The sequence below is a fragment of the Microchirus variegatus genome (assembly GCF_963457635.1).
Source record: "Microchirus variegatus genome assembly, chromosome: 2".
Lineage (NCBI taxonomy): Eukaryota > Metazoa > Chordata > Actinopteri > Pleuronectiformes > Soleidae > Microchirus > Microchirus variegatus.
The window spans coordinates 27,728,497-27,746,433 of NC_139803.1; the positions used below are offsets into that span (position 1 = coordinate 27,728,497).

At 38.9% G+C, this 17,937-nt stretch overlaps 1 protein-coding gene across 2 annotated transcripts in view; it reads left to right on the forward strand.

Annotated features, from left to right (window-relative positions):
* Positions 1 to 502: 502 nt before the first annotated feature.
* spag17 (sperm associated antigen 17) overlaps positions 503 to 17,937 on the forward strand; it is a 29,937-nt gene continuing 12,502 nt past the window's right edge. The window contains exons 1-27 of one of the 2 annotated variants that reach the window (XM_083909838.1): positions 503 to 633; positions 1,611 to 1,751; positions 2,827 to 2,889; positions 3,285 to 3,413; positions 3,961 to 4,093; positions 4,660 to 4,875; positions 5,653 to 5,828; positions 6,680 to 6,835; positions 7,632 to 7,686; positions 7,807 to 7,898; positions 8,128 to 8,328; positions 8,841 to 8,945; positions 9,285 to 9,435; positions 10,584 to 10,793; positions 11,816 to 11,847; positions 11,953 to 12,057; positions 12,584 to 12,738; positions 12,827 to 12,927; positions 13,012 to 13,079; positions 13,879 to 14,124; positions 14,274 to 14,388; positions 15,539 to 15,658; positions 15,783 to 15,893; positions 16,500 to 16,636; positions 16,724 to 16,826; positions 17,295 to 17,458; positions 17,747 to 17,819. In XM_083909838.1, the coding sequence (XP_083765964.1) occupies positions 523 to 633; positions 1,611 to 1,751; positions 2,827 to 2,889; positions 3,285 to 3,413; positions 3,961 to 4,093; positions 4,660 to 4,875; positions 5,653 to 5,828; positions 6,680 to 6,835; positions 7,632 to 7,686; positions 7,807 to 7,898; positions 8,128 to 8,328; positions 8,841 to 8,945; positions 9,285 to 9,435; positions 10,584 to 10,793; positions 11,816 to 11,847; positions 11,953 to 12,057; positions 12,584 to 12,738; positions 12,827 to 12,927; positions 13,012 to 13,079; positions 13,879 to 14,124; positions 14,274 to 14,388; positions 15,539 to 15,658; positions 15,783 to 15,893; positions 16,500 to 16,636; positions 16,724 to 16,826; positions 17,295 to 17,458; positions 17,747 to 17,819 (3,469 nt within the window). In that variant the 5' untranslated portion in view covers positions 503 to 522. Of the gene's footprint in view, positions 634 to 1,610; positions 1,752 to 2,826; positions 2,890 to 3,284; positions 3,414 to 3,960; positions 4,094 to 4,659; positions 4,876 to 5,652; positions 5,829 to 6,679; positions 6,836 to 7,631; positions 7,687 to 7,806; positions 7,899 to 8,127; positions 8,329 to 8,840; positions 8,946 to 9,284; positions 9,436 to 10,583; positions 10,794 to 11,815; positions 11,848 to 11,952; positions 12,058 to 12,583; positions 12,739 to 12,826; positions 12,928 to 13,011; positions 13,080 to 13,878; positions 14,125 to 14,273; positions 14,389 to 15,538; positions 15,659 to 15,782; positions 15,894 to 16,499; positions 16,637 to 16,723; positions 16,827 to 17,294; positions 17,459 to 17,746; positions 17,820 to 17,937 lie in introns of those variants that run through there. The other variant, XM_083909839.1, reaches the window with a different exon arrangement.

The window sequence follows — 17,937 nt, forward strand, 5'->3', positions numbered from 1 at the left end:
GAAGAAGAATAAGAAGAACATGGTAGATTAAGGAAAAGTGGAGGAATTGCACCTAAATGAAAAAAAAAACACCAAATAAGACAACAAATGATAACAAATGATTCAAAAGAATGCACTGAATCTGTAAGCATCATCTCAGGTAGATCACGGACTGTTGATCTAGTTGTTTTATGGTTTTGTTTATCTTCTTCTATGGGGGTTAACTGCATCCATGACCACACTGCACAAAATGGCTTCCATCTGAACATTAATCAGTTATTGATCATTAATGATTTACAGACAAATCTGAATGTGCAAAAACATTGTTTGATTTGTGCTCGTCCCTGCTTTTATTTTGAAAAGGAAAGCCTACAGGAAAAGTAACTTTGGGTTACTTTACACTGGTTGCTATGACAACATAAGCACGAGGAGACGCTGAGAAGCCAAATCTCCAGTTTGTTTGTATGTTTTTTTCGTTAAAATGTCTAATTTCATTGGTTTGTGTGTTTTTTTTTTAATGTGTAGAATCATCAGTGAGTAAAAATGGCACCGAAAGGAGCCAAAAAGGGCTCCGCTAAAAAAACCAACGCAGCCGGAGCCACGGTTGTTCAAAAGGACTGGGAGGCGGATCTCATCGAGGCCGAGTTTGAAGAGGTTTGTTATCGCACTGAACTTTTCACATAACTAAATTACACACATCTGTAATCCACTTAATCCCAGTCAAGATAAACATCTCGTATCTTCACAAATTGAATTCAAAACTTGTTCCATTCCTGTTTATGGGGTTTGTTATTTCAGATAACTTTCATTTTGTTGCAGAAATCCATAATGTGAATTACGTGTGTATGTGTCTGCACAACTACATTATGACTATGTATAATCCCAGTTTGAGAAATCTACAAATCCGATCTGAAGTCATAATCCCAGTTCAAGATAAAGTCATAGCCCATAGAATATTTGATTTAAGTCAGGATTGAATTGTAGATAATATCTCGCACTGAGGAATTATGGGTATTCATATTTAAGATTGAGGTATGCCCAATCCTGAATGGAAAAATGTGACGTCATTTGAGCAAGAAAGTGTATGATTTAGAAGAACTGACAGGGATGTTTGTGAATGTTGTTTTGATATTTGATATTTTTATTGATTGGATTTGTGTATATTCAAATTACATTTCGTTTTTATCATACAAAGACATTATTCAATTAAGTGACATAATTAAAACCGTTGTAAACTGTTTCCGGTCTCTTGGCGACACCGGGTGAAACAAACCCCTGGAGCTAGCTACGCACTTCAATTAAACAACACCTGTAGATTTTGTGTCGCTTTACCTGTGGTTATTATTTCAACTTTTAGACCCATCAGTCTTTCAGTTACCTGGACTAATACGAAACCATGTAAAACTATTGGTGTTGACTTTTATTTCGCCTCCTATTTCTCTTGGCGACACCGGGGGAAAGAAACCTCTGGAGCTAGCTACGCACTTAAACAAACAACACCTAGCTTTCTTTATCGGTTTACCTGTGGTGGTTATTTCAATTTAGACCCACCAGTCTTCTAGTTTCCTGGACTAACACGAAACCATGTAAAACTCTTGGTGTTGACTTTTATTTCGCCATGTTGTCTCCAGGAGTCATGGCACGCCTGTGTGTCTTTCGTTGTTGGGGAAAGTCCTGAAGATGAGGAGCTGATCCAGCCATTAGCCGAGGCTGTGCAGCGACCACTACGGAAACTCTTCTCCGCGTTGACCTGGGAAGACACACTCGCAAAGGTATTCTTTCTATTGTTCAAATTGTTCAACCTCAGAACTTGAGCCCTGCTATCTTCACTGTTCATGAAAAAAGTGTCTCTTAATTTCGAATGTGTGTTTCAAATTCTTGGTTACACTTTATTTTGATAGTCCACTGTTGACTCTCAAGTACAGTGATGGTTTCCAATCCTATATATAAATACTATTTTTGCAAACCATAATTTAACTAGTTCACTGTAGATAGTATTAGTATTAGTTTATTATCTGATGATAATGTGTTTATTGTCAAGTAAACATCAAACCATAGATTAGCTGACAACTACTTTCCTAACTGTTGCTGTCTGAGATAAACATACTTTTACTCTGGGACTACAAAGTTGCATCTTCTCTAAATGTATGTCGGGATCATCTAATTAAATTGAAAAAACGATTTTTCTGTTGACACGATACCGAATACCTGAGTCAAAAATGGAAGATCAACTTTTTAATTTGTAAAAGTTACCTTTTTTTAAACTATTGCAGTCTGTGGGGAAAAAAATCTCACTATACTAAACTCTCACTAAAGCTGATATTCTGCCCCCAAGTGGTTTGGCTCTGTCATAGTGTGAAGCCACCTGTTAAGCAAAGCAATTTGGTCTTGGTAAATGTGCTTACAAACAAAGTATAAGGTTCAAGAATAAGGTGCAAACATTAACCACAACAAAGCATGATAAATGTAAAACTGTAAAAAGATACAGCATATAACATTTTTTAGAGATGTTAAATACAACACTGCAGCACTGACCTGCGCCTGGGATTGGAACCTACAACCCTCCAGCTACAAGCCCAGTTTCTTTTCTCTTTTCTTAACTGAGGAAGCCAAATGGATCTTAACCATTAATTTGATGATTTACACTGCCGTGTATGTAAGCTGTGCTTCTGCAACCTGACAACATGGCTGCAGTGCAAAAGACACATTGGTGACATCATGAATGTGTTTCTCATTCATTCATTCATTCACTGACCGACTTAACAGCAAAGCAAAAACAGTGTGGATGCAACTCTAACCTCTATTGTTGTGTTTTTGTGTTTTTCTGTCCAACTTATTTATTTCCAGATTTATGAGCTGGGGAATACCAAAGCAAAAACCAAAAATGATGAGGCTCCCATGTTCCATCAGGTAAGACCAAGATGTTTTATGGTATAATATAGCAAAGAGTTGTTGCCTCTTTTTATTGTTCAATAATTCCATAAAACGTAAAACAGTTATAACAGTGCTCGTTCTTGCAATTAGGGGGAAGAGGATATACAAAGACAGACAGACAGACAGACGGATAGATACATCTTTAACATTAATAAAGATGTAGATGTAAACCAGTCAATAAAACTATATAAGTAAAGAAAGCTAAGACTACATCAGGAGAAGTATAACTTGCATGAATTGGTTTTAATGTCCAATCAGTTTAGATAAAGATAATAATTAAAGTGGTGTGTAGCCTCATATGTATTTGATGTAGGGCAGCATATTAGTGTCTGAAAACAAACTTTATTTGTGCTATATATATTTATGTGTAGGTCACAAAGCGTGCTAAGTCGCTACTGAATGCAGGAAAGGCAATTCCCTGTGACCTGATGGCGAAATTACTGAAGTTCCAGCTCCTTCATATCAAAGCCACTGATCAGCAGAGGAGGTTGGCTGAGCAGGTGTGTGTCCCTATTATATACATATATGTATAATTTCTATATGTGTACATATATGTACATATATATTTGTGATCTGATAAGTGTTTATGATTTTGTGACAGCCTTTTGATTAGTGTGCCTGGTGTGACTTGAGCCAATAAGTGTGTAAGAGCCATTTTCATGTGTAGTGTGTGTTGGACACAAATCGTCCACTAGGTGCCACTGTTTTGTTGGGGATCACATGAATGTTATTTATCTAGCAATCTTCAGACAGGTAACAGGTGTTGATTCTTGCATGGGTGAGAAATAAACCAACATTAATCAGCAGAAGACAAAGTTGGGCCATTATTTCTAAACACTACGGGGATCGATGTAACGTTGCAACGAGCGTGTCAGCTAAATCATTAGCCATTTTACTATTTGTTTGTTATTAGCATGTATAGCAGCCCCTCAGTGGCTTCAAGTTTTAGGCTTATCCATTTCAAAGTGAAAGGGGATTAATAGTTTTTTCCTTTGAGGGAATTTTTTTAGTGCAGTTCTGTGTCATTTGTTTCCTCTTCTGTTTCAGGCAGAGGACGAGGATGCCAATCTGGCCCCTGCTGCCAAGGCCTCTGACAAAAAGCGAAAGACTCCGCCTCTACAGTCATCCAAGAAAACGAAGCTGAAACGCAGGGACGAGGCTGAGCCGCCTAATTTCAAAGGTGAAATATACTATACTATATAACAGGGTTTCTCACTCCTGGTCCTGGGGAGCCACTGTCTTTTATGTTTTAGATGTTTCACTGCTCAAACACACTTGATTCAAATGGTCAGCTTGTCGGTAAGCTCTGCTGAAGCCTGATAACGACCCGTTTATTTGAATCAGTTGTGTTGGAGCAGGGAAACATCTAAAACATAAAAGATGGTGGCTCCCCAGGACCAGGAGTGAGAAACCCTGCTATATAACTATAACTATAACTATACTGTATAAAACAACTGTTAATGGGCTGTTCAAATCATGTAAGTCAGGACAGCAAGGGAGACAGTGAACCAGCATATGCTCCCTGAAACTGAGGAAGCCAAATGGAACTCAGTTATCGTCAATAAAAGTTTTTTTAATTCGATTTTTTTTTACACCTGTGATTTTCCTACTGTGACCTGTCAAAAAGGCTGCTGTGCAAAAGACACATTTACCATTGTAGCATAATAAGTAAAGGAAAACCTATACAAAAAATTGAGAGGATGGATTATAATTTACTTTTTTGTGTTTATTTGAATGTGAACACAGCTGATGAGCCAGACGATGGTCCTGAGCACTACATCCTGGTGCTGGGCTTTCACCAGCCTCACCTTGTTATGATTCTGGATGCCATCGGCGTACACGTGACGAATGTCATCAAACTGTGTTCAGAGCACGAACAAACTTGTGAGGTGCAGCAGGAGCTACACATCACTGAGGACAATAAGCAGCTGAGCCAGACCACATCTGTCGTGACTAGTACAGGTGAAGGACTAACTTGTTCTCATCCCGAGGGCGTTGTATACCATTGCTCTGTCATGTCCCTCTACATCACCCTACAGATGCACAAGGTATCCTTCCTGGCTCTCAGTTGACTCCAATGTAAACCAGAGCGGCAGTAAAATAAAAGTCGAGTATGAGGTTATGGTTAGGGACCAGGATAGGACTAAGCTGGGTTAGACTAAAGGACATTTGTACTCCATAGTCATCTGTTTTACATCCATCCGTCCAAAACTTTATCTCCGTCACTACGCTACATACTGTACCTTTGTGCAATCTTTTGCTTTGGTATGGAAATTACGCAATACTTCTAGATGGCAGTGCTAAGTTGCAGGCAACAAACAGGGTGACCATAGATGAGGTCATTTTATACAGAAATATAAGTGGACCAATGAATCTAAGTTGTTATAGAGATGCTCTTTGAAACGGTCTGCCATTTTAATAGACTACGTCATTTTCCTGATTGATTGGATTATTGACTCTATCCTGCTCCCATGATTTGTAGTGGTATTGCTCTGTTTCGTCCAGTATCGTAAGGTCTCCTGCGACGTGCACAATAACAGATAGACATTCAGGGAAGCTGGTGCGTCTCAGACGTGGAATGATCTGTAAGGTGACACAGAGGGATGTGTCAGAGCGGCAGCATATGACACTCTCTGAATGAGAACAGACTGGAAGGACTGTCTGTATTTGTGTGTTTATATGAAGTTTAATCATAGTGTCTGTTATATTTGATGAACAAATGATTCTCATAAATCACAGACTCGGCCAATGAGACGCAGGCTGCACCAGCCAACACACTGGAGCTCTTCTGGTCTGGTCTGAGACCAGTTCTGTTGAGCGCTCCACAGGATTCAGAGCTGCACAATTTGGCTGAGCTCTGCTACACTGTCCCGGATCTCCAACCTGCATCAAGCTCAGATGACCCTGACTGTCCGGTAATATATACAGTATATATGCTTTTGAAATGATTTATTTACTATTTTGCTATTTCCATATTTCTTATGCTGGGTTTTCTCAATATCCGAGACGAAATAACATTTTCCCGCCATGACAACAATAATCGCCATTTGCGACTAAAAACGGTTTATTTTAGATTCTTAAACAGACTTCTGTCTGCACCTGTGGTGGGCAGAAACATTGCAGAATTATATTTTCTTGTGAAAAATAATTTAATAAGATCGCAATAGGTCATGAGGAAAAGATGCAGCTCCCCATTGGTGGCACCTTAGAAAATAAATCACAACGATTGTATGTTGGCGAATGATCATATAAATTCACCACAATTAACATGACACTAAGTGCTATTTAATCACTTCTTATGAATGTTAATATCATCTATTGGGCCACACGATTGGTGTCGTTTTTAGCACTCTTGCCTTTGCAGCAAGAAGGCCCGGGTTCACAACCCAGTCGGAACAAGGACCTTTCTGCATGGAGTTTGCATGTTCTCCCTGTGGGTGGGTTTTCTCCAGGTTTCCGGCTTACTCCCAGTCCAAAGACATGCAGATTTGGGGATTAGGCAAATTGAACACTCTAAATTGACAGTAGTTGTGAGAGTGACTGGTTCTTTATCTCTATGTGGCCCTGTGATGGACTGGCGTACTGTCCAGAGTGCACCCCGTCTATTGCCCTATGTCAGATGAGATTGGTACAGAACCCCCCCGCGACCCCCAATGTGGAGGATAAAGCGGTAGAAGATGGATGGATCGCTACTTATATTTATCTATACAATGCCTCTGATTTGATTTTGTTTTCGTTATATATTGTTATCTGTGTGGGATTACAGATTGCCCAGCTGGAGTTAGGAAGCCGAATCTTTGACGGCGTTGCCAAGCTCATCTATGAATGTGTGGACTGGCGCCAGCAGCATCAGCACTTTGTAGAGAGCATCAGTCTCATCCATGTACCCACTGTTGCTGTGTTGGATATTCAGCCCACAGAGGTACACACACACACACACACACACACACACACACACACACACACACACACACACACACACACACACACACACACACACGCCAATTAGTGTAACTACATAATAGCTACAAAGAATCATTTTTGTTATTCACAGGGCATGTTGACATCTTCAGTTCAGAGAATTATTGTGTAATGTCATATTCAATGCTACTACTGTACACTGTAAAAAAAAATACTGTTAGCAGAGGATGGTTTCGATCCATCGACCTCTGGGTTATGGGCCCAGCACGCTTCCGCTGCGCCACTCTGCTCCTGCTTTCCTGTGCAACAAGGAATGCTGGTATTCCACTCTGTCATTGTCAGAGTTCCCTTGGGGGGGAGGGTTTGCTGCACTCAAACCATGATTGAATTTGCATTTCTGTGTGCCTGTGTGAAAATTTAACTTTTTTTAATGTTGTTTATTGTAGCTTTCACTGCATATTAGTCTTTTTCTTGATGTAAGATGTTTTCTTAAATTCCAATGAATCTGTTGATTATCTAAGAAAACAAGCATTTAAAAAAAATATATATATTTCTGCTTATAAAAAAAATGCAGCTATTCATTCTGCAACCAAAACTATTATGGGCTACAAATCAAATCCTGCAGATGTGACTGTAACAGCAATAATGTGGGAAGAAGCTGCTGAAACAGCTTTGACCTTCATCATCATAGTGATTGTTGCATGAAGCACAGCACCACAAGCTTTGCTAACCTGGCTGTGTAGTTTCACTATATCGAAACGTATAACTTAACCATGTTTGTGTGTTTCTGTTGACAGGGTGTGTCGACCCGTTTATCCATGACTCCACACTCAAAGAAGACTGCGCCACAAGGTCGGGGTAGACTCTTTCTCTGCTGGTGTTCGTAATTTAAACGCTAGGTTGACAAGTTTGTCCTATTTGTGTTCTTCTTTTCTCTCTTAACTGAGACTGAGCTGCCTCCTCTCTCTGCAGATGTGGACATGCGTTATTACAGCTACTTACTGAACCTGGTTCCACCTGAAGCTTGCTCAGTTCCCCTTATTTTGGACTGTATGCTACAGCAGGTATGTTTGTGCGTTTACACATTTGTCTTTAATTAGGTTTTTTTCATATTAGATAACAGACTGTAGACTGTCTGTAGGCAGTACATTCTATTTTCACATTTTTGTTAACTAATTTCTCCATAATGTGCCAACAAACAAACAACCCAAGAGACAGACATGGTTGGAAACATAACCTCCTTGCCAGAGGTGATTAAAACCTGATATCTCCTTTTTGTGAATCTGCCTTCAGGTGGTGATTTCCACAGAAAAGTTGGACCAAACGCAGTCCCGTGTAGTTTGGAGAACCAAGGCTCACAGTGGTCCCTGGTTAGACCCTCAGTTGGCCGCCTTCATGCTGCAGAACTTCCTGCCCCTGGTGCACACAGGGGACCAGAGAAGCAGAATGTTAAACAGCTTAGTCAGTGTTGTGCAGAGAGAGGAAGACAAAAAGGTACAGTAGATCGTGTGTGTATACATGTACAATTTCAAAATACGACTTGATGTCACTCGATGCTTGTTAGCGTGGACAGGAAGCATATAAAGGGAATTCTCCTCTTACTTTGCTGCTTTTTGGCTCCCTAGTCAATTTTTAAAACTGTTTAGAAGACATAATGTGGATTCCAAAAACACAAACGATAATGTATAAATAAATTGAAAACCTTTTTGAAAGCTTTTTTGGATGTATTATTATTATTGTCAGGGAAAGTGTGTTTTATTTAATTCCAGAGAATTAAATCCAACAAAGTACATTTTAGCTGATCCATAAATACTTACAATGTACAGTATGTCCAGCAGATGGTGCTATAATCACAGTGATACAAAAATGAGTATTATCTCTGCAGTTAATCTATTTAAGTGCTTTTGCCCATTTTTCCAGAATAATTTACAATTTACTGCAAGTTAAAAGAGTCACGTGCTGCATGTAATTAAATCATTTGTTAATTTGCTTCTCTTCTATGTCAGGGACTAGTGAACAGGTTTGGAGCAGAGGAGACTCAGAGGAAGTATGATCATCCTTTGGTCATCAGACACCATGATGAAAGGGCATTGCGCTTGAGGGACGTCAGTGTATGTTGATTTTTTTTTCTGCTTCCACATTAAAAACTGATATTACTGTTTTGCTAAAATAATCTCATCAATATTTTTCATAATCTTTTCATTCTCGATTAATCTGGCGATTATTTTCCGTACTAATCAAGCACTTGCTTGGTCCACAAAATGTCAGAAAATGTTGATCTGCGTTTCCTAAGCCTTGAAATGAAATGATGTAACCAAAATGAATCAACTTTAATGATTTCTTTATTATATGGACCAAAGAAATTAAGAAATAATCACATTTAAGAGTCGATTCACTGAGTATAATCGCTCTCCACATGTGTTTATCTAGTGTGTTTTCTGTCCTCAAAGGCTGTTCAGGGTTTTGATCCAACAGAAGTGGAGTCGTCCATAATGAAGCTGTGTCCAGTTTGGGAGATGATCCAGTCTCCTGCTCATCCAAGAAGGAGCATCTCTACTTGGATGAGCATCAAACAGCAGCTGCAACATGACTGCACACAAGGTCAGAGTCAGAAACTACCACCTCAGTTCAGTGTATCCTTTGCTGATTGTTAAGTTTGTACTAGCTAAATGGTCTATATCTATCCTATAAAAACTACTCCAATACTCCAAGCCAACACTATCACGAACCAAAAAAAAGGAACAGGCTGATATTTTTGCTGTAATGTCTTTTTGGCAGGCAACAACATTGTTCATGTACATAGACAATGGATAACAGCATACATGTTAAGCCTTACTGTATTTTAAGACACACTGACCTTAAATGGTCACTACAGTTTTGCTATTCAACCATTCACACCCACTTTGATACAGTACATTTTCGATCACTCATCTTTCATACCCACTCACACGCTGCTGGCACAGCAGTCAGGAGCAACGTGGAGATGGGTGTATTGCCCAAGGTCACACCCACATGTAGACTTGCAAAGCCGGGAATCAAACCCGCAACCTTTGAGTTGAAAGAGCTTGCAGAGTTGAACTCACTTTACCACTGAGCTCCCGTCGCCCGATAAAACATAATTTTATTTCACAAAGTTATAGACACGGTTGTTGTAGATTAAGTTTCCCCTAAACTGCCAACCAGGAAGCTGTGAGTCTTGAGTAGAATGAGGGAAAGTATAAAAAAGTTGAAGATTTAATGCTGCAGGTATAATACAAAACATAAAAACACCATATATTCACTCTGTCAGGTTCTGTGATTTTTTTTTTTCATTGATCTCTGCAGATTTAAAGTGTATTTTGAACTCTCAACGTTTGAAAGCGTCACCGGTGCTGTTCATTTTTCAAACTAAGTCACATGTTGTCCAGAGCTCTATATAATCCTTTAGATAGAAGAAAACTACACAAAACAAACACTACTCCAACTTTCGGTCTCTGATTATTTCACCTTTTAATTCGTTTTTGAAACTCCACAGTGACATACACAATTTCAATTAACCACTTAGCACATCCCATGGTTTGACTTCCATATCTGAAATACATCTATATTTGGTTCACATGTTTCATTGATACATAACCATCTTCCTTTACCTTGACTACAATGGATGAATGCTTCTATTCTTAATTTGGAAAAAGTATTTCCAGTTGTTTTGTCTACAAATTTAAAGGTGTAGGACTTGAAATGAATACTTATAGGAAGATGTTGTCCAGTCATGTCAGGGCCTGAGGTGGAGCGTCTGTTTCATCAAAGTGTGTTTGAGGCTATGACACTGACAAGGCTGGACCAGAATGGTGAACTCCAGACTGCTGCAAGAACACTGGAAGCACTGGAGCCAACAAAGCAGCAGAATCCCACCATAATCCCCTGGGACAACCCTCTGCTATATGCTAAAGTGCAGCTTCACAACCCACAGAATAAAGGTTTGTTGATTGATTCATTTACTCTGCTGATGTAGTTGTCCTGCATATAGAAAATGACATCTCAATCAATGAACCAATCTTTATTTATATTGCAGTTTTCAAACATACGAAATGCAACACAAAGTGCTTGACATAACCCCACCCACCCCAATCAATCACCTAGATACATTCACACACCTTGATAGATACAACTAAGACAAGGCGTTGCAGAAAACACTATCATACCTGTCTGCAGATGAGTAAACACTATGATATAACAGTTTTAAAAGATGGACAAAATTAGCTAAAAAAATAAATCACATAAATGAAACAAATGAAACGGATAGAAAAAAATACAGAAAATAACCATAAATACACTAAAATAAAACAAATATAGATAGGAATTTAATTAAATCCCATGAAACAATTAATCGATTACTAAATTAATAGTTAACTATTTTGATAATCGATTAATCAAGTGTTTTATAGTTTCTCCAGTGTCTAGATTTTTCAGCTTCTGCAATGTAAATATTTTCTGGTTTATAACAAAGGAATTACCAAAAACTGAATCATAAGAACATTTGAGAATGATCATTTCCAGGTTTTCTGACATTTTATGGACAGAACGATTACTCGATGAATCGATAAGATAACCGACAGGTTAATCGATAATGAAAATAATCTTTAGTTGCAGCCCTCCTCCGTTTTGCACTCAGGTCTTCATGAAGGCTGTCCACAGTTTTTGTTCCACAGTCGTGGCCCATAATAAAAAAAATAAGCCTCACTGTTGATCTCTGTTCTGACTTTTGGAATGATTAAAGCGACTTCCAGAATACCTGAGGCTTCTTGAGGGCTGTTAGGTTAAAAGCCAATCAGAAAAATGAGAATGAACAAGACCATTAAGAGCTTTAAACCCCTCCCTGGTCCTTGTCAACATACATGCTTCAGTGTTATGTAACGGGTGAAATTAACATCTGATTTAGAAAAGTTGAGTGCCATCACATCTCTGAGCTGTACGTGACAGTATCTCATTTGTATTTCAGCATTTCTCACAGAGGACCCTGGTAATGCAGAGGTATTGTTTACGTCTTTGTATAATTAACACATTTCTGTAGACTGTAATGAGAAAGCGCGTGTTCTGTTTTCCTATCACTATTGTTTCATGTTTTTTTTCCTCCAGAAGTTAATTTATGATGTGGACCTGTCAGACATCCAGCGCTGTCGGCTGAGATCTCTGCATGACTGGTATTATGCTGAACACCACAGTGTTTCTGTCTTTCCACAGGTAACCTTTCGTTTTCTTTGTCACGCTCTATTTATTTATTTTTCAGTAAACATTTATAAGAACAGGACAGGCATGGGTTTACAAGAAGAAAAGAACAAAATAAAACATTTCACATAAAGAGAGCAGGAAAATATTCTCACCCAAGAAGCTGAAAAATCAGAAAGCATGTATTAATTGTTGAAAAAACACTCTGACCAAAATCATTGATTTAGTAAGCGATATATTGAAGTTAAATTTTTCAATTTCATTTAAATTTGAATTAATAAACTGAATTTAATGTAAAACTCTTTTAAGTCTGCAGATTCAAATCCCCGCCAGGTCAAGGGTTTGGGTACCCCTGAGCAAGGTTCCCAATCCTCATGGTTCATTGTTACTTGGACACTCAAAATTGACCCCAGGCCCAGAGGGCCACTACTCCTAATACCTCTAGAAAGGGGGAAGCCAAACGAAAATAACCAAAATAAATCGGCTAACTTAAATCAGGTTTAGGTGTGATTATACGTGTGTGTTCATTTTTTTTTCATAGGTACTCCAGGTAGCCTTGGAAGAATACCTCTGCCTCGATACCTTCAGAGGAAGCCTCAACAACGTCCTGTACATTTTTTGCCACAGTCCCACACGTTCTGATCACCAGTGCAAGGAATTCTGGGATGTGGCCCTTCACACTGATGTCAAGTTCAGGTCAGAATGAACATTTGGCTGTCCTGCGATGATGTTTTTTGTGTGTAAGAATGCAGAAGTACAAACAACTCTGTTATCTTTTTGATAGGACGTATCTGGAACATGTAGCTGATACTATTTTGGACTGGACAAAAGAGGAGGAGTCAAAGAGAGTGGCATTGCAGCTTCTCAGTGCTGAGTCTCCAAAAGGTACTGTAGCTGTGAACTGAAGAATCTGATCACGAGAGTGTGCTTAAGATCACAAATATGATTTTTGATTTCTTCCTGAATTAGATGAAAACACAGAATCTACGGATGATGAGGACTCTATGGAGCCGTTCGTCAGGAAGGACTCCCTGAAAGTCAGCACCAACTAACACATACATTCTTGCTTGTAACAATCACACTTTAGAATTGTGCTAGATAAAAAAACGAGGAAGGCTGCTGGAGATGCAAAAGGATTGGTATATGTTAGGCCTATTCAATTAGCGGCCCACTGGCCAGATAAGGCGGACTCTCTTAAATGAAGTTGAATTTATGATAAAACTCTGTGAGCTATTTTAAGAAGAGCCAACTGAGTGTCAATCCAATCCAAAGCTGTGGTGCTGTGACTTATGTCAAATTAATTCACATCATGCTGATTAAGCCTATCAGCTCCTCACAACTCTTTCCGCGTTTCTCATTATAGCAGTGCTCCACACAGGAAGTGATTGGTTTTATGTTAAGATGAAGACAGCAGCATTGCGCTAGTAAAGCAAGATGGCCGCTAACAGGTTGGAGTATTACTGATAACACAAATAGGTTTATTCAGTTTGACAGAATAAACTTCTTGTCTCCACCTGCGTCAGTGCCACTGCTGTATACACACAAAGGCTCCCTCAGTGTGTAGGTCTGATAGTATTGCTGGACTGAGGCTTTTTTCAGGTGAAGAATGTAGCATTCAAATGACGTTACTTCATCCAACAGGCAGAATAACAAAAAATCACCAAAAGTTTCGTACTGCAGATTTAAGACTTTCAATTAAAAAAACACAAACTCGGCTTGCTTGTTTATTATTTACTAAAAACAGAATGGGCCATATTGACTTCTTTAAATATCCCATGCTCAATCACTGCTCTGTTTTCTCTCACATTTTCACTGCATTTTTTTTACATGTTACAGGCCTGGAAGTTTGAGCAGGAGCGGCTAAAGGAGGAGGAGGAGGCCAAAAAAACAAAAAAGGTGAAGATGCCAAAAGGCAAGACACAGAAGGAGGACACGAAGAGTAATAAAAATTTGACTGGAGGCAGGAAGAACAGAACAGATTCGGCAGACAGCTCAGAGGAGAAGCACACTGATCTCACTAGCACTTCGACGGCCGCTGCACTCAAAAACTATGGCCAGTTTGATACAGAGGAGCACTGCACTGTGAGTGCACACACACGGAAACATGTGTATCAGATGAGCTTTTGTTTGCATCAGAAAATAAAAAGTAGGACATAGATATTAGACAATAGGTTATGTTTATTTAAAAAGATAACATCTTTTTTTTGGGTGTTTTTGGTGTGGATTTGTAGGGCTTCAAAGGTTACAGCATGAATGGGATATTGGTCCATGTGTCTGGTCGTGTCCAGTACCTGTTCCCTTCAGACGGAGGGAAAATCACTGTGGAGAATATCAACTATCTCGAAGGTACAGAGACAAACCTGGACTGCTGCTTAATCCTTCACACGAGGCCTGTGGGACAACTGGAGCAGCTCACATAGGGCAAAAGGTCTAGTCACACTCTGGACAGGTCACCACTCAATTGCAGGGTTAACACACAGATGAACAACCTTTCTGTGTGTGGTTTGGATATTACTTAAAATCCCAGTTTTTTAATACTCTGGACCCAAACTCAGGCTACGTGGTGGTGTAATGGTAAGCACTGTTTACTTACAGCGACCAGACCCGGGTTTGCAACCCAGTCCAAATGAGGGCCTCTTTGTGTGCTCACAGATTTTCTCCTGATTCCTCCCACAGTCCAAAAACAGGTTTTTGATTGGCACGAAATTTAAATTGACTGACAACCTGTCCATGATGTAACCCGCCTTTCTCACCGATGTCAGCTGGGATTGCTCCAGTGACCATGTGACCCTCATGTGCACGATAAAGCGGTAGAAAATGAATGAATGAACACAAACGGCATAATTTGGCAAACTTTGAAACTCTGCTTAGAATTATTATTCGAACATTATTTGATATCAATATATATCACAATATACATCTAATATTTCTGTAAGGCTGTGCAATATGGCTTATTATTATTGCAATATTTTTAGGTATGATATGGGGATATAAAGCTGCAAGCAATTGTTTCTCTGGACTGAAAAGTTTTCTTTCGAGCTGTTTGTGCTTCTCAAAGGAGAGTGACAATACACTGTAAATACACTGTTTGAAGTTAAATGAAGGATATTTGTGTGTGGAACAATGGAATTGACTATAAATATTGTCAAATTCTGCAAATAATTAAGTTATTAAGTGATGCTATGACAGGACAAAAACACCCAACACTAAGTAAACTTATTTCCATTCTTGTTTTTGCATTTGTATATAAAACTGGCCTAATGAAGCCAAAGCACATATATACTTTTGATGGAAGTGTTTTGAATTCATCAGTGTAAGACATCAGCATATGTGTCATGTTTCGATCGAAGGAATCAGTTCTAATAAGAGACTGCATCATTTTGAGTGTTGTGTTTCACTCTCTTTGCTGAATGAAGAACAGTGACGCTGCAGTCGATGATCGCTTTGGGTGATTCTTTATTTGCACACATGAATTCTCTGCTGTTTTTATTTCCAGGCTCCACCATATTGAAAGTGGCATTGAAGAAGGATGGACATAATTTCTTCACACACATCATCAGAGATGTTTATCCTACACGGTCACATGATAAAGATGCCAATTCCAAAAAGGAAGGTTGTAAGTGAAGTTTTAGCATTCTTTTAATCCCAACATGCAACATTTTAATGTTATTTTCTGAGATAATCTGATTTAAATAACACTGTGTGACCTGTGAATGTGTGTGCATGTGCATATTTTCCAGCTTCAAAGTCTTTGGATGTGAGGAAAGTGAAGCTGGGCTCCCTGTCAGCTTTGCTAAACAATGGAATTCACCTCTCGTACAGTTTCTATGGTCCCACAGCAGAACTTATAGGTGCTACACTTAAAGGACTTTCAGCCTATGTGAAATTAGATTATTAGAGAGGTTATATTGTTGTTGTTTTTACATCCATATTGAAATAGTCTTTAAGTCATAATTGATGGTCGTCATAATATATATATATAAATATACATATACATATACATATACATATACACATACACATACACATAGTATATACAGTTGTTGCTAATCAGGATTAGGATCAGAATCAGGAGAACTAATGATTATTTTCATATTCATCTGCCAATTATTTTTCTTGAGTAAGCCATTGTTTGTCAGAAAATGTTGAAAAACTTTGATTGGCGTTTCCCAAACCTCCAAATGATGACATTCTCAAATGTCTTGTTTTGTCCACAAACCAAAATAAATGCATTTTAATAAAGTCTTTGTTATGTTGACCACAGAAACCAGGAAATATTCACATTCATGATGCTCAAAAATTCAGAAAGCTCATTTGCAGCCCTATTGCTAATGCTAATACACTGAGATTTTTTGCATTTCAGATATTTTTTAATTATATTTGGATTGGACAAAGTTGGATCTTTCTCACTGTGCAGAAATTGTTAACAAGTGTTTTTCGATTTGGTGATGTTCCAGAGCATATACCGGAAACTGAAGTGGGAGTCACAGGAGCCACCTTTGATGTCCTCAACTCTCCTTTCTCCTCAACCCAGCAGTCCAGCGCATCAGACACAGACTCATCTACAGCCAGCCCGACTGGACTGGAGTCCCAGGTTTGACATGGATGCATAAAACACCATAAACAACATGTACAATGTCGTAATATCGGCATTGACAATGTAAAATTTTACTTTTTGTAGCCTCATGTGGGTGAAGGCCAGTCGGCATCGCCACCATTCAACAGTCTCAGCCTGTCTCTTCCTAATGGCCTCCTGTTGCAGTTTCGAAGAGAGGACAATCAAGGTCAGTGAATCCCTCTTGAGAATTGTACTACAGGTGTGTGTGTGCTCACATTCTTACATTGTTTACTTTGAAGCAAGGATACCAATCGACTGACCTAGTTGCTATGCGAGTCTGATGACTGTAGTATCTGTATATCACAGAACTAATCAACAGAGCAACATAACTCTGTTTAAGCATCTCCCCTTCGACACTCATCTTTGCGTTTTGGGAGCCCTTGAAAAAGAATCAATTATTTTTTCTGACAAAATAAATGAGCATCTTTATTATTAGTTGCAATGTGTAACTTTTGATGATTTTTTTTATTCTGCCTCTGGTCTTTGATTAAACTTCGCCAGACTACTGAATCTCATTTTAAGTTTGAGTATGTGTCTGGAAAGGGTGTAGTTACCTCCCACGTTAAAGAGATGCGACCATTATTTTCCATTTATTTTGATTCTCAAATAGTTAACACATAATTTGTATGTGCAGCTGTTCCCACAGAAGAGCTGGGCATGCTGGTGAGACAGAGCTTTCCAATACACGGTACAATAGAGGTGAAGCGGCTTCAGGACACGGTCCTCACGAAGGAACTCGCACGCATTGTCACCGACCATGGAACTGTGATCCGTTACATGAGAGACAAGTCCGCAGAGGTATAAACTGACACATATCAGAAAAAATACTAATAAATTTGGTGTGATGTAGGGCTGCATTGATTAACAAATTAGTAATTGTCATCAATATAACACAGAAATCACTGAATCATTTTGATCATTTCAAGGTTTGGAAAACACAGGCCAATTTTTTCAACATTTTCTAACATTTTATGGACCCAACGATTCCTCGATTGTTGTGCAGTCAGAGTTCTGACTTAAAAATATACCACATACACTTCATGGCACAGGTGCGTACAGCATAAGCCTTATCTGTGTGTACTGCAGATGCTGTTTGCTGATGGAGCGGTCAGTTTCAGTCAGGATGGAGCTCCAACTGATGATGACAACACAAATGAAGGTAACGAAAAATCATGCGATTTCCCATCCTGTTGCGAGGATAATAGTTTTTTCTTTATCAGTTTATTCTTATTGTTTTCCACTTGCTTAGGGTGACGCCTAAAAAAAGTAATGAACCG